At 46.9% G+C, this 16836-nt stretch overlaps 1 protein-coding gene across 1 annotated transcript in view; it reads right to left on the bottom strand.

Moving 5' to 3' along the window:
* Positions 1–7228: 7228 nt before the first annotated feature.
* Positions 7229–16836, bottom strand: part of RS1 (retinoschisin 1) — a 14234-nt gene continuing 4626 nt past the window's right edge. The window contains exons 2-6 of the mRNA XM_009082606.1: positions 13827–13852; positions 13405–13510; positions 8963–9104; positions 8641–8836; positions 7229–7508 (exon numbers count right to left, since the gene is read on the bottom strand). Coding sequence (XP_009080854.1) covers positions 7356–7508; positions 8641–8836; positions 8963–9104; positions 13405–13510; positions 13827–13852 — 623 coding nt within the window. The 3' untranslated portion in view covers positions 7229–7355. The remainder of the gene's footprint in view (positions 7509–8640; positions 8837–8962; positions 9105–13404; positions 13511–13826; positions 13853–16836) is intronic.

The following is a 16836-nucleotide window of genomic DNA, read 5'->3' as shown; positions in this document are numbered from 1 at the left end:
AGGATCTTAAACTGCATTTTGTTCTTTGGCAATCTATTTTGCCTTATGGCATCACTAATGATGTGAATAGAAAAGAAACTAAGTTTCAGAAATGAATTATAGTCATTTTGCAGAACTCAAGCTGCCTAAACTTGTCTATATGTTTTTGCTATAGCTCTTAAGCTCTTTTTAACTGAAAAAGAAGCACCTTAAGCTCCTCTTAACTGAAATTGTGTATGTGTCTAAGCTGTCCTTTTAAACTGCCATGAAAATGTATTAACCTAGAACAACATCCTTTTCTCAACAGACCTGACCACAGAGAACAGTCCCTTATGGCTATTTCATGCTTTTTGCTCCATTTCTCACTGTCCAAGCTGTGTTGCTCCTCTGAGAAGTCGCCAGGGCAGAACACTGGGCAGAGTTCTTGGCAGGAAGTTGGTGATCCCAGATTTGGTCTCTTCTTCCTAAAATATTCCCCAAACACCACTCTTGTTTGCAGATACTTGCTCTTTTAGATCAATATTAAAGCAGGCTTCAAACTTCCAAGTGCATGAGACACCCTCAGGTTGTCTTTTGGCCTGTCACTATCCTCTCTGCCACACCAACGTGTTTCTGGGATCGAGGCTGGAGTGACTCTTCAAGAAGCAGTATCCTGTGGTAGGCTTTTAGCCATTCCTTGTCACTGCAGTTAGGTCTCTTAACAGATGAGTCTTACTTGTGTAAAAAGCTACATACCAACCATTCCTTTTTTCTTCAAAAGCTGCTGTAGCTGTTAGCTGAGCAGACTCCTGTGTTCACCCAGAAAAAAAAGCTATATATTCTCAACAATTCAGTGCTGTAGACCTCTCAGTGAGAACAGGAACACGGATTATACAGCTCTGAAATCACCCTTGTGATCTAGGTAGTTGAGGCAAAATGCAGCTGCTTTGGAGCGGAGCCATGCTCTACAAGTATTGGGTTTTTTATAAGTTTCATTTTGTTGTTGTCTTATAATGATTTGATAGTGAGACATGCTTTAAAAATACCTGCATGTGATTAATTCTGTATGTGTTGAACACTGTCAGAGTAGAGCTGGGAGAATATTTGCATCCCAGTCACACAAAGAGTATGAAAAGGATAGCCATATATAATACACTGCAAATTGTGGGGTGGCAATGAATGTTTATTTTTCCCATTCCAGCTAGCATACATAATACATCTATTAATGGGGTAGTATCACAAATCACACATCTAGGCTGTTGTTCATGTAAGTAGACCCACCATTTGAAATAGGAGTGCCACAGAAGATGATGGGAAAGGTGATGTGCCCTATGTAACCATTTTCAAATACCTTACTGCAAATTGTGGGGTGGCAATGAATGTTTATTTTTCCCATTCCAGCTAGCATACATAATACATCTATTAATGGGGTAGTATCACAAATCACACATCTAGGCTGTTGTTCATGTAAGTAGACCCACCATTTGAAATAGGAGTGCCACAGAAGATGATGGGAAAGGTGATGTGCCCTATGTAACCATTTTCAAATACCTTCAAAGCACTATTCAATTTTTTTTTCTACACAGCTCTTTCTAATGGTGTCATGATATTAACCATTCTTTAACTGGGTTTGTAGTGAATGAGGAGAAAAGCCATTTAACTTCTGGCCTTTGTTACAAAGGGGGCAATTTGAGAAAACCCTTTTAATATAACAGAGCTTGGAAGTTCTAGATGTTGGCACCTTTTTCAAACAGTCAAACAGCAGCAGTGCATCAATGCTCAGGCTCATCAGGCAAGCAAATGCTTGTGCAAATCACTTGGTTAAGATGTACTGAAACAGATTTCTCATTCTGCAATCATAAACCAAATTTCATGAAAGCTAAGCAAAGCAAATTTTATAGGAGATCTTCTTTCAATTGTAGGAGAAAAGCTGCATTAGGTTATCTGTTCTCTCAGTGGACTGTCTTAACAGCTACTGCATGAGACAGCATAAGTAAATCTGATGGATTAGCTCTGAATTTTACTTGCTCCAAGTTCTACTTGGATGTGAATTTGTTACCTTGTATACAGCCATTTGTTTGATGTAACAAACGAAGTTGAAGATGCATGAGAAGTGTGAGAGGACCAGCCCTGCTATGTTTGGATGCTTTCGTTCCACCAAATCAGATTGCTTCTCAGGCTCTTTTAGAACATAACTCAAAATATGCAGCCAGGCAAAACTGACTCTTAAAATGTGGTCTAAGAGTCTGAATGTGGAATTTGTGACTTAGGCTAAGAGTGACTACACATCTCTTGTCTTCTCTGCAAGTCAATCTACCTCCTCTCTCTTGCAGAATGTGGTTGAGGTTTGGTTTGTCCAAATTTTGAAGAGACATCTAAAAAGATTCTTCCTCCAGGTACTGTTATCAACCAAGTAAGAAAATACTGATGGGCCTTCATAATATATTTCTGAAACCTCCAAGCCATCTGAGTTCTCCCTCTAGAATCCCAATGCCATCCTTTGCACTGCTTTGCAGTCTTCCCTTGCCCTTCCCCTTGCGGTTCTCAAATATTGCAGTTGCCTTGTTCTTTGTTGTTTCTCTAGTGCAGATTTTCAGGGAGTTAGAGGCCTTATCTACTACTCCACCCTATTTGCTGTTTTACTCAAACAGCTATCCTTAGACTTGCTCAGGATTTTCTTCATTTTAATTTTCCATTTCATCTGGGTGAGATACCTTACCTCATTGTGCCCCCACCAAAACCTGCTGCCTACCAGGCTTTTTGTTCCACCAGGTCTCTGTTTTCACAGGGCATTGTTTCTCTGGATCCATTCTGAGAAATGCAAGGTGGCATCTTAATTGTACAGGCATAGAAATGTGTTGTGAAGTAGCTGCTGTCATAGAACTTTCCATTTGCAACATTAAAGCATGTTCATAGCACAAGATGGAAGCCACTATTCAACTTGCTATAGGATATGAACCTCTTGGTGTAAACTCTTGACGTGTAAATCCAATGGCAGAGCTTTTAACTGTTTAGTTACAAGGCAAAACTTTAAGCATAGGTAACTGTCTCAACTTATTATTTTTTTTTTGCTAGTGCACATCTTAGAGTTGTACTACTGAAGGATCTGTCTGATTGAAAGGAGTAACATTATATGGTTTATATGGAACAATAAGCTAAAATCTTCCCTGAAACCATAATTTTGTTGGAAATTCTATGCAGGCATTTTAAAATCTGGTTAATCTGATAAGAACTTCCAGGACTGCTTAGATCTCCACTATGAAATGCTGAGTTTTAAATTTGTGTCATTTGGGAGAAAGAAAGAAGAACAAAGTTTAAGAAAATCTTTTTTTTTTTTCACAATCTGCCAGTACAGACTATTCCAAAATTAACAGGCTGGGGAGGCAGCTTTCAAAACTTCTAAACTTATGGATAAGATTCCCTGATGTTTTTTAACAGCTACTAGAAATCTAAAGCGCACAAACTTCTAAATCTACCGTGCTTTCTGTTGTGGAAGGGATATGTTGTGGTGTTAACCTTTTTAATCCTGGAATACAAGTTGATTTTAAAATGTGTTGAATATTTAAGGATGACTTCATGCAAGTTAATAAACCATTTGTAAAGTGTTTGTATACAACCCTTTGTATCATGTTGTTGGTACACCTTACCAAATTTTTTTTGAGCATGTATTCCATTCTTAACTTCTGTACAATTTCTATTGTTGCTGTAAATATTCTAAAAGAGAAAAAAAATTCCTGTGGTAACCTTAATTATTAAGCATGGAAATGGTTAATTTTTACTGAGCACAATGTATTTTTGAATGGGCCTTCCAAAATATGTCTTTAATAAAAATGCAGATTTTGCACTAGAACACTGGCATTGTTTGACAGCTGATCTTATTCCTGACACAGCTCCTCTGGAGCACCTCTCCATCCGTTAGCTTGGCTCAGATGAGAGGAACAAGCCAGAACCACACCAGGATTCCTGTGCCCTGTGGGTCACTGCCAGATCCTGGCTAACTCCCCCACCTGAGAATGCAGCTTGTATCCATCCCAAGCCTGATGTTTCCATGGGAGCACAGACACAACAGCTCTGAAGCAGCTTATTGCCCACCACTCCTGTAGTTTCGCTGCAGACATCAAGGGTGGATTCTTCCTTTCAGGGCAAGAAAATCTGCTGTTCTGTCTTTTGAGTAGTACCAACACCTTCAGCAGGCACTGCCAGAAATTAAAGGGCCCTGGAAGTTTCCAGCCCATAGTCTTTGCTGCAGAAAAGTATCATGTTGGCATGTTGTCATTGCCACATGTAAACTGATAACGTTTTCAACAGCGGATGATGTAAGGAGGGCCACCAGCAGAACTGCCTCCTTGGACTTTGAAGGGCAGACTTCAACCTGCTTAGGTCATTGATTGATCACTAGGGAACTGATCATCCCCCTGTACTCAGCATTGGTGAGGCCACACCTCGAGTTGTGTGTTCACTTTTGGGTCCCTCACTTTAAAAAGGACATTGAGGCGCTGGAGTGAGTCCAGCAAAGGGCAATGAGGCTCATAAGGTCCTGCTGGGCTCTGGGTTAAAACATTCCTCCTGGGAGCAGCAGCAACAGTTTTCGCTCGCGTAGATACCATTGCTGGGTCTAGCTGAGTTGCAGAAAAAGAGAAAGCAAAAGCCAAGCAAAAAGAAAGCAAGCAGGGTGGCTGTGCCCTCCCTGTGCTCACTGCCTGCACAGCCGTGCCTGCCCCTGCTCACAGCACTCCCTGAGCTGGGTTAAATCTCCCACCACCGAGCATCTCCTGCCCCGCTCAGCTGTGAGAGCCTCCCGCAGGCAGCCGATCCCAGCTCCGGGTTAATTAAGCCTCTCAGGACCCTTCTTTTTAGATAAGATGCAGAGGTTAGGTTAATTTCCAGAGGTCAATTAGCAAGTGAGCTGCATAGCAAGGATCAGAACAGAAACTCCTGCTTTGCAGGAGCCATTCAGTTGAAAGCCAGAAGTAGGTCCCTTCCCCATGCAAGCTGGAGAGGTGAACTGCAGGCAGAGGACAGGGCAAGGCAAGAAGCAAATGAACTGTGAGATGCAGTGTATGCCAGTTAGTTCCACCTTATTTATTGCTATACATTTCAATCTAGAAAAAAAGTTCTAGTGATTTCTTTGAAGCTGGGAGGCTGGAAGAGTGATTGCACAGGTTCTTTCTACCTAGACAGTATTTTCTTCCTCAAAGGTTTTATTATATCCTATATGTAGGATCAGTCATGTGAAGATACGTAATTTAGTGTGGTGCCTTGGTGTATAATGGGGTGTGGTCCATCCATTCAGGCAGTGCATTAAGCCTGTAAGCTCTTCCAAATGTCTTAGGAGCTCCTGGCCCACGCCGTTGGGTGTGTTTCCAAACCCAGGCAACTTGAAAAACCCTGGGCTATGCATGGGAGCTCTTCAGAGGCCAGTCACAGACCAGGCTTTGACTAGCTACAGTCAAGCTTAACTGCTTTGGGGGATACAAATATTCACCAGCTGGTGCCCAGTCCATCCTTCACCCCTCTACCCCTCAGTCATACAGCGAAACAGCAGCACCAGGCCTCCCTCCCCCTCATCACCATGCACCAGGACATGGAGCAGAGCTGCCTGTGCTGCTTTTAGGGCAGGGAGAATTGTGTGTTAACATGATGGCAACTGCACCCAGGGACTGGACACCCTTCAGCTTTCAGTGCTGATGCTCCTAACACAAGAGCCATGAGGGCTGGTGGAGAGCCCTTGTCTCCCTGATGCTCCATGTGCAGTGCCTACAGGGAGACTGTTAGACCATGCTGATCCCACAGCTTGGCTGCATGGAGGACATGCCTCAAGCTCAGTGGACCTTTTCAGTAGAGCTTGACCTGCTCAGCATTAGAGAACTACACAGTGGTTTGTTACTAAGAAAACGTGTCCCTAGACCAATTTGTGGCTAGGCAAAACTCATTTGGAGAGGTAAGGAGGGGGACAAGGGAGTAATGGTGTATAATAGCAATCATCTCAGCAGATGTGAATTGGTCTTTTCTACACCTCTGTAGACTTCATACTGTCCATATAGTGGATGCCTTTCAGACTCACCAGAAGAGCTTACTTTCCTGACTGCTATTATCTGTCTCTATATACAGGAAAAACGATGACAGAAACATCTGCTGTCGTGAATGAATAAAACGTGATGAATTACACAGCCATCCAAAGGCTTTTGTCATGGTTTTGGTCACATCTCATTTGGTTTTAGTCACATCACAACCCCTGCCCTGCACACTGAGTGTTCTCCTCTCTGCCCATAGGACTAAGAAGAGGACAGGAGAGCCAGATGGACTGTCTCAGTGCCATTGTCTTCATGCCTCTCCTCTCTTCGCTGAGACAGTTCAGGTACTGATGCTGTGACTCTTTGGCATGGAGCATGGATTGTTAGAAAATACGGAAAAGGCCTCTGTCGTCTTCCAGGTTTGTACTACAGGTATGTGGGAAGCCAAACAAGGCTTGCATTCACCACAACCCTCCCACACAGGAGCTATGGGGGCCACACTTCCCACCTGAGTCGTGTTGCACATCATCTCCTGGGTTAAGGCAGAGACATGAACCACAGTGACCGGGCTGTCACCCCAGGGAGATGGGTCCATCATCAGAGCCTCCACATGCCCCAAATTCCTTGGGTGCTAAACACCCACTGGTGATCAGGCCATGGAGATCAAACAGTTAATAAGCACTAATCCCTGTGTCCCGACAAAACATCCACAGTGTGAATGTGTCTGCCCTAGGGTCCCTGAGATGTCATGTGTCAGTGCAAAACCAGAGAGGATAGAGAGGGTTCAGCCATCTGGTGCACAAGGCACCGATTCCTGTCGCAAAATCAGCCACAGCAGCCTAGGCCATAGGGAGCCTTATACAAGGGGACATGAGGTGATTTGAGAGTGTGAGATCCTGGTGGGGGGCCTCGTACTGGGGACTGGTCAGATCTGGCTGCAGCCCTGTCTCAGGGATGGCAGAGATTTGGCATGAGGAAAAGGAGGGTGAGATGTCTGTCCAAGTGTGAGACCCCCTCCCTTGCCCTGGTGGTGCAGTGGGGGGTGCCTGGGCTTGGGGACAAATAATAAAGTGCAGACCTACCCTCTCCAAGAGACTCCAAGACCTGTCTTTGGACCCCATCTGCATTTACTTGGGCCTTCTGATTTCCCTAGCCTAACACCCAGGGCAAGAAGCACCACATCTCAAAGCCACTGCTCCAAACCCTCCCTCCTTCCCTGCTGTGTGCCCTGCAAACACCTGTATCACCAGGCACGGTGTGAAGTATCGTTTTATTGAAGACAGCCCTTCCCTTTGCAGGCTGGGCGTTTACAGCGCAGCAGCGGTGGCGAGGCAGGGCGGCTGCACGGGCAGACACCGACACATATCCCTCTGGGGACAGCACTCAGCCACACTTGCCCAGGCACTCGAGGAGCTCCATGCGGATGGCGATGCGCACGTGCCAGCCCAGCGGGATGAGGCGGATGTAACGGGCCACAATGGGTGGCCGCAGGAGGTTCTGCACCGAGGACGAGCGGTCTGAGTTGCCATAGAAAACCTGTGAAAAGAGGTGAGGGTAGGTGGTTAGGGGGTTGGAAATCCTGTCCCATGAGTTTGGGATGCCTGTGCAGAGCAGAGGAGGAGGAGGGAGGCTCCCTATCCTCCACCCTCAAAGTAGAATACTTTAAAAATAACCAGATGTAGATTTTTATCACACTGACTTTGTTTTCTGGGCAAGTCACTTTCACCCATCATTCCTAAACGTTTTCTGGTTAGGCCACACTTAATCTCACCTCTCTCTCTCATTTGCCTTCCAACAGCAAAGCACCACATGTTTGGACTGAGCATGGTTATCTTGGCTCTTTTGCAGTTCATGAGTTGGACTCCCACACATGACAATATAGACCAAAAATGTATTTGAGGGCCCTGTTGCTATTGCTTGGCGAGGCTGTCACATCTGCTGCCATGACCTGATTTTTGGGGAAAGCTCAGCATAGCATCTTCCCAAGGCTGCTGGAACCACTACTTCAGCAGAGCCACCAGAGCCTCCCATGCTTAGGACAGAGCCATCCTCACAGACAGACACTTGAGGTAGCAGTTGTGGCATCCCCCAGCCCAGCTGGGCTGCACAGGGATCACAAGCACCACTATAAGGTCTTCCCAGTGCAATTTTTTGCTTCAAACCAATCAATAAGAAGAGCAGCGTGAGAACAGTTTGGTGGGTTATGACTTAACTAGTTGCAGATTTCGTCTTAGGGGGGTTTCTGCATTGTGATTGTGCACTAGTCCTGGACTTATGGCAAAGGAAAGAGCCCACATTTTTCAGTGCCCAGGCATGGCTGGGGTTGTGTGGCCACAGTCAGGAAAGGGGTTTTATCATGGAGGTGCTGCCTCCCCTGCAATGCCAGCTAATGCCTCTGAGCTTAATCTGGACTCCAATATCATCATTAGAAAACAAAAAGAAATTTATTTCGTCCTTCTGCACCAGTCAGCACAACACTTGCTCTCCCCACAGGGAGGACAGCCCCTCTCTGTGGTGCCCCCAGAAATGGGGTGAGGACCAGGACCCATCCACTTTGCTGCTTCCACAGGACACCCCTTTTGAGGCACTTCCCCACCTAAACCTGATGTGCTTATGTCAGCAAACAGGCTACCCCTCCACCAGTGGCTGAAGAGCAAATCCCACTTACCCGGTTGTTCCCGGTCTGGTCCTTGTAGTAAACCCAGTTGAGGTTTTCATCAGTGCGGTACTGCAAGCTGTACTTGGTCATCCACTCATCGGCATCACAGCGCCCTTGCGTGAGGACCCCCGAAATCACCTTCACCTCCTTCAGGTCGATCTGCAGCCACTGGGCATTGTCCTGGTACTTGGAGAGCCACGCACACCTGGGGGGACACCACCAGCTCTGCTATGCCCCAGGCAGACCCTCCTGCACCCACACTGCCAGGGCTCCCCAGCTCCCCACACCCACCACCTACAGGGGCCCCTCAGGGAGGCACTTTTGAACTCACCCAAAGCCTTGGCCGTTGAGGCGTGCCTTGTTGGCTGTCCAGGAGGAGTACCAGCCCGTGTACTGCTCAGGGTTGGAGCAGCTTATCTGGTCTGAGGTGACGGCACCAGACTCGAAGCCCAGGGGCTTGTGGTAGGGGCACTCTGCAGAACAACGGGAAAAAAACACCTTAACGGACACAAGTAGTTCTGTTTCCTGAGTGTGTTTGCACACACATTGTCAACACCATCTGTGGTTTCATTGTTCCCTCTCCTCCCTGACCAGGATGCTGGGGATGCTCTTAAGCCCAGACAACAACCTGGTCTTCATTTCTAACTCTTCCCTTGTATGAATTTCTAACTCTTCTTTGTTTCTTTTTCAAACTTACTAAACCTGTACTGCCTGCAGCATTTGGAGGGGAAGGCTTTATTCAGATGTTGTAGTCTGAGTCACCTTCTTGCATGTGGAAGCAGACAGACTGGATCCACTGACCTGGACCCAGCCTCCAGGCTGTCATCCTCTACCTAGTCCTTGAGAAACACTGGGCACAGCTTTTCTTGCTGGGCTTTACCTCCTTCTGCTCCTCTATCCACTGTCTTCATTTATGGCTACACTTGCACAGCAAAACTGCTGAGCCAGCTCTCATCATCCCTCCACAAGCACCCTCAGATCTTCTGCATTCTCTTTTGTGGGGGCTCTCTTTGCATCTGGAGATGGTCTTCCTTTGTGGAAAACCTGCAGTTGCTCTGGTTCCAGTGAGGTGTAATGTTTGGACCTCCTGAAGGCTCAAGGATCTCCATCTGAATTTTTTACTTCAGATTTTCAGGCTACCCCATAGCTCTTCTGCAATAGTGAGAAAATCAACACAACTCCCTCTGGCTGTAAAACTACTGCAGAAAGAAATACTCATTCGTCATTAAAACTTTTTGTGATGGATCATTACACAGTGCTCTGGAAGGCAAGGCTTCCATGCTGCTGCTGTGCAGAGCACCTACATACTACCTGGCCCTAGTTGCATTTGGGTTTTTTTTGTTATGATCATTTTTAATGTGATCAGGTTATCACTAAGTATCTAGATACACAGAATGAAGACACAAGTGTCACATGGGGACTGCCTAAGCAAACATCTATACCTTGGATAGCATCATGCAGCCTGTGGAGCCTGTGGTGCCCCCAAAGGTAACTCTGTCCCTTTCTTCAGTTTAGCATAGTCCGTTTCATGGGTCTCAGCAACAAAGGAACAAGCAAAGCGCTTCACAGCTTCACTTGAGGGTAGGATGTTTCCTTGCCTTAGCCATGCCTGACTGACCAGCACAGTGCATCATGCTAAAAATGCCAAACACATGGGGAGCATTGGTGGGTGCCTGGAGCCTGGCATGACTGTGGCCTCCCCAGTACAACTCCCCAGCACTGCAGCCATGTGGTCGATGCCTCATTAGCAAGCTCCACTAGGTCAATATTGTAGGCATCAATATCTCATTAACATATTTTGCTCAGTCAGTACCTCATTAACATGTTTTTCCCCATGAAAACATATACCCACTGTCCTGCCTTCCTCCAGGCATGGAAACATCATGCTTTTCCACCACGTTAAAAGCCTAGCTCTCCTCGTGCAACAGGGTGGTTGGGGTGGGGTGGCCCCATGTGTTTACTATTTGGTAGGTTTATCTCAAACAACACCCAACTTTACTTTTAGCAACACTAATCCACAGACCACACAGGCATAATGCAATTAGCAGGTCACCTTCTGGTGACTCCGTTTGTGCCATGCACAGGGACACACCAAAACAGATGCCTGGCCACAGAAGCTCAGCCATCTAACACTGCTACCACCAACCTGGAGAAAACTCATGCAGTGTTTGCAAGGTTGGCTGTTCCCCTTAGCCATGCCAGAAACAGCTCTGCATGGCTGCTCTGCAAACTATCCCCAGGCAGCAGGGATGCCAGGCCACACCACATTGGCTGGGCTAGACCATGCAAGGACAGTGCAAAGCCTCTGCCTGGGGACAGCGACAGCTGGGAGTTATAGTGGCAACATTCATGCCTTTATCAGTCAAGGAAGATGCCTTCATTACTCAGCTGGACAATGCTAATGCACGAGACCAGCCCTCACACCTAGCCTGGCCAGGAAACCTAGCACTGCACCTCACACACGTCCCTCAGCCATGGACAGATCAAACCTGCCGTGTCTCCTTTCCTTCCCTTCCCTTCCCTGTATCGGACATACGAAAGGATTTTTTTACTATGTGGATGGTGTTCTACTGGAACAAGTTGGCCAGAGAAGCTGTGGATGCCCCATTCCTGGAAGTGTTCAAGTCCAGGTGGGATGGGCTTTTGAGCAACCTGATCTAGCGGAAGGTTTCCCTGTCCATAGCAGGGATGGGGGAGGGGGCAGGGAGGGTTTGGAACTAGATGATCTTCAAAAGTCCCTTCCAATTCAAACCCTGCTGTGATTCTGATTCTCTAGTGCAAACAACATCAGGGTAGTACCAGGCTGTAACAAGACTTTGGATGGAGAATCGTACACTACAAAGGTTAAACAACAAGAAAATGTTCAATAAGACCAGTCTGGCATGCCAGGCATAGGTGCCAGGAGGGAGCCATCATGAGAAGAAGTAATTCCTAAGGGGCTGCTCAGGGATCTCTGCTGGGCCATCTGCGATTCAGCATTGCCATAAGGCTCTGCGGTGTGTGTGAGCGTGCTGAGGCTGCTGCTCCATGCACAACACCAAGGTTGCAGGAAGCAGGGAGATCCTACATGGCAACCTTGAGTGCAGGATAACCTCTGTTTGTTCAAAATATGCTTTACTGCAGCTCTGTGCAACATATTCTGAATGGAGAGAGACTCAGGGAAGGATACAGGGACTGCAGGGACCTGCCCATCACAGGTGGGCTTTGTGATGATGCAAAAAGGAGTGATGAGCTTTGTGATGATGCAAAAAGGAGTTGTGGTGGCCAAACCTTTGAAAGGGAGCAGTGAGATCAGAGAGGGACATGTCACTTCAGACTTCTGTTTGGAGCAGTGCATTCTCATAAGAGACTGGAGGAAACCCTCACAAAGATATAAAGTGTCAGTTCTAGAGCTCCTATGCACAAATCTTCTGCATCACAGGGGCTGTCTTCAGCAATGCCTTCTTCCTCTTCATACCTCCCACAGGCAGCCCTGTGGAGACAGCAGCTGCAGAAACTGGCAGTATGAAGCCTGAGAAGCCACAACCCTTTTCTGGGGAAGTTCGAGGCCAATTTGGCCTGGGGGGCAAGACACCACCCATGCTCATGAGGCTCATGAATCCTTTCCTTGTAGTTTCCCTGGGCAGGGAAGAAACCCAGAAGGCAATGGTCAGGCTGGGCGAGCCCCATGTGGACGTGGCCACAGGAACAGAGTGCATGGAGGGAGAGCTCAGGGGGAAGCAGATGGTCCAGCAAGGATGTGTGAAAAGCCTCTGTGCTTGTCAGCTCCCTCATGCTGCAGAAGGGAAACCTTCAGGTCCAACACAAGAAGGGGATAGAAATCCCTGGGTGTTTTTCCTCTATCATTTTTGTTTGCATATGCCCACAAGCTCTGCCAATGCTGTCACATCTTCTTGTAAACACACATTTTCATTTGCTTTCTAGCACATCCTGACTTCCACTCAGAGCTCTTCCCGGATAACCAACCTCGTCAGGGCAGCCATGCCAAACATTGAGCACTGGGGTGATTGCTTCCCTCCTGCATCTTCCCTGGGGAACCTGGGGGCAGCAAAACAAACCTCAAGTTGTTGCACAGCCTCTTGCAGAAGTGGAAAGAGGTGGTTTCAGGCATGAGGCAAGTATCACTTTTGGCACCTAGCTCCAGTGGGGAACCTCTGAACATCTCTCTGAACACCTCTGAACATCTGCATGACAGAGTCTTGAAAAAGAGTGCAGCTTCTGTGGGACACCTGAGCTAAACCTGAGGATCAGCTGAGCATCAATAAAGCCTTTCCAGGGTAACACAGTGGAAAATATGCAGCTGCAGAAAATAATGGGGAGAGAGCTTGATCAGAAACATATAAAACATGATCTGTGAGGAACAGCTGGAGGAGCTGGGCAGAGGCAGCCCAGAGAAAACTCAAAGAAAACATGATTACCATTTAAAAATATGCTGCAAAGAGATAACCACTGTTTTCCTTGACTCCTGGAGAGGTGAGAAGATGTCACAGGCTAAACCGCAGCAAGGGAGAACAAGCCTAGGTGATATAAAAGGTTTCCTGCAACAAATCCTGCATATGGAAGTAGCTGCCCAGGCTGCCTCTGGTGGTGCCTCTGCCTGACAGTGCAGGGTCACCCTCTCACCTCACACTGGTGCAGCTCTCCCAGCCTCTCTGGCAGGTGGATTTGGAACGATCACCACTGGAACAAGACAGCTCTGCGATGCTGGGTGCAACAGGGGAAGCTGCTGAAGATCACCAGACAAACATGGCTAGAAGTGCACTGGCCCATTACCTGGCATGCACTCTAAGTTGTTAGTCCCGCTGGACCACACTGAGTTAGGACCTCCTTGGCAGTCGCATTTGCAAGCCTTGCTGTGCCACAGCTCCAGTCTCTCATCCTAAAGAGAAGGTAAACAAACAGTAATAAATCACCATAGTTACCAACAATAATCACAGGAGGCTAAATCTGAGTCCTGAACCTTAGACAGATGCTCGTGCCTGCCTGGGCTGCTGCACCTTCTCTGAGACCCTTTCTTAGTGCCAGCCCAACAAGAAACATGGAATGACCTGGATCCCCTTTTATTCAGAGGTCAAAGCACATGCCTGAGCTTGGAGGCCCAGGTGTCATTCCTTCTTCTGCCTCAAGGCACTGGAGCTAGGCAGTGTCAGACCCCCAGCATTTACCTGACAGCCAAACTAGCCAGAGACACTTACCTCTCCTGGGGAGAGGGCCATTGCAGCTGGGCAGTGGGCATGGAGAGAAGAAGAGAGAAAGAGAGAGAGAAATATCAGAAACAAACATGCTGCATGCAAAGGTCATGAAATGCAATGAACATTTACTCCTGAGCTTGGGACAAACAGAGGAAGGACTAATTAACCTACCATGTTTCCCCAAGCTCATTGCCAGGGGAAGGCAAGAGAACATGGGCAGAAGCAGGGCACTGTGTGTGCCCTTGTCTGTGCTACTCCTTCACTGGGTTTTCTTTCCTGATCAGATACACCTGAATGACCCTGAGGAGAAACCTATACCATCCCCCTCTGTCTCTGTTTTACAGCTAATTTTGCCCATATCCCTTTTTTCTGGCTTCCTGCTCCACAGTTTCCCTGTCATATTTTCCTCTTAAAACATGTAAGCTGATGAACTCCAAGGGTGAAATCCCAGCCTGGTGCCACCTCAGGTCTCAAGTGTCTTTGAAGGAGATGGAACACTCCACCAAGTGCTTGGCCTGAGATCACTCCCTCTGGATGGGACAAAGAAAAATAAAATGTAAATAGGTCCTCCTAATCCATCTTACTTACAAAACTCCTTTTTTTTTCTTTCTTAGAGAAAACTAGTAGTTGTGGTTGTAGAGGAAGAGATGCTATTTTTGTAACATCTGACCTGTTTTATCTCCTGCCTCTTACTGAGCAATGGCTTTTTTATGAACACTTTCCTTGTGAAAAGGCTCTCCTCGCTTCACAGTGAAGTCCAAAGCAGACTATGTTAATAGCATTTGGACTGGCAGAATAGTTCCCAAAACAGCTATGAAAATATAATAGTAATAATTAAAAAATAGCTGCATGACTGCTGATAACTCATTAACACAAGTCAAATGTTAAGCATCACATTTTCAAATCCAGCAGGGAATCTGCAAGCCACTGAGGACCAAGCTATTGAGCATGTAAAAACTTGCATATAGGAGCCACGAGAAACCTGCCATCTCCAGGGGGTTTGTGAATACAAAGAGAGGATCTTTTCACCAAATGAATTAGACTCTGAATTATTCACTGAAAACTAGTTATGATTTATTCATTCATACACTGTCACTTTGCTGAGCCTAGGAAGCTCCAGCTAATGCTGGGGATTTACATCTCGCATTTCTATAGCACGTTTCATCTCAAAGAACTCACTAACACTGAGCAATTGTAATCAGATGAAATATAAACTATGTACAAAGCTCTGTTTATTACTGAAATGCAACTGTGCCTTCTGTGTGACACTGAGCCTAAACGTATCAAGAGTCTGAAAGAAAGACCCCCAAGAACAAGATTATAAAGAAATATTAAAAAATTTCTTTCTCTAACACATATATGGTCTCCAGTGCTTCAGTGTCCCAGGGCAGCGTTTCTAGCATTAGGAGCTACCACATTAACCCCAGGCATGGGCCCAGTCAGAAGTAAACTAGTCTACCATAAAAAGATGTGGCTTTTAGTCAGACTCATGAGGGAGGCAGGAGGAACCCAGGCACCAATAAGCTCAGTAGAAAAATGTGGATGCATGTCTCCAGACCTGGCCTCTTGGAAAGCATAGGCTGGGGGCCATGAACAACACTGCACTACACCTTTCCCAGCACAGATGTTTACCCAGTCAAGCCCTGTGGCTGCATTGTGCAATAAGAACACCAAGGCAGTGATGCAAGCCCAAGGCCACCTCTGTGCTGTGCCACATGGGGCAAAGGAGTTTGACTTAAACCAGCATCAAGGTGGTTTAAATTAATGCTGCCTGCCAATACAAGACAAACCAGGACTTTATCACTTATCAAAACTGTACCATCTTAGCCAATAAAAGCAATGCAGTGCCTCTCCTGCTAGCTTGGTGCTCTGTTTGATGCCAGTGCTGGAGCAGCACTGGCACAGGGGGCATGGAACCCAGGCCAGCAGTCTTCTCTCCTGCCCCTCCAGCCCATGGCATGGTGTCCTTTCCCAGGAGGACAGGTGCCCTGCTTCAGGAGCACCAGCTGCAAGGAGGTAGATCCCCAGCCAGCACAGCCTGCCATGTGTCCCCACTGCCCAGCAATTGTCTGAGCTCACAAGGCTGCAGGCTCAGCTCTCTCCATCTGCAGATGTTCAAGCTCCATTTAGAGATGTGTGATTCCTATGTACTTCTTAACCTCTTTATTTTCATCTTTAGAAGACTGATTTTTGTGGAATAAAAGTTTTATGTGTCATTTCAGGTTTCCACCAGGAATAAATCCTCCTCACATCACCCTAGCATTGCTTGGATGGCTGCACCCAGCCAGTGATGCCTGCTTCTGAGCTACAAGAGTGCCTTCTAGGGTTTTTAGCCTAGGGGACATCATTGCAAATCAAGCAAGGAAGTGAATTCCAAGCACAAAAGTCCTTTTTCCAATGCAATGTTTTATTGGGTCAGGACCATGACACACAGTGGTGCAAAAGGCAGGGATACCAGTGTGCTGCCCCTCTGGCTGTCCCTGCTGGGCTGGGGACCTCCACCTCTCACCACATGACTTGCTGGTTTAAACATCTCAAACAGGAGGTCAGCTTTGCCTTTTCAAGCTAGAAGAGGTTAACTGCTAAAGGCTTGTTCCCACAAGTGTCTCAGCCATCCGACCATGGCACGGGGGGGAATGGCAGGGTTGGCTTGGGGTAAGCGAGGCAGTGGATGGCCAAATGTCCTGCCTGGGCAGTGCAGCCTGATAACCCCTGGTGTTGGGGGAGGAAAGGAAAGGAAATATGCCCTTGGCCTGTAGTTGGCCAGAAAGCATAGCGATTGATATATCGGTATGTTTACAGCTGTGACGGGCCCTGTCCTACAAAGGAAATGAAGAGGAAAGCTGGCTGCCAATACTCTAAAAATGTGATGGCCAGCATGCTTTTATAGTGAGCGTGTTTGCCTTCAAGGAAGGTTACAAAGATAAGTGGTAATTGTAGGTCAGACAGAATGAATTGCTGCAATTCATGGGAGAGTCATAAGTCCTGCACAGCCGCCAGGGGCTGTTGTTTT

The sequence above is a fragment of the Acanthisitta chloris genome, unplaced genomic scaffold (assembly GCF_000695815.1).
Source record: "Acanthisitta chloris isolate BGI_N310 unplaced genomic scaffold, ASM69581v1 scaffold21929, whole genome shotgun sequence".
Taxonomy (NCBI): domain Eukaryota; kingdom Metazoa; phylum Chordata; class Aves; order Passeriformes; family Acanthisittidae; genus Acanthisitta; species Acanthisitta chloris.
Note: the sequence above shows the minus strand (reverse complement) of the source record. Positions and strands in the feature narration are given on the sequence as shown.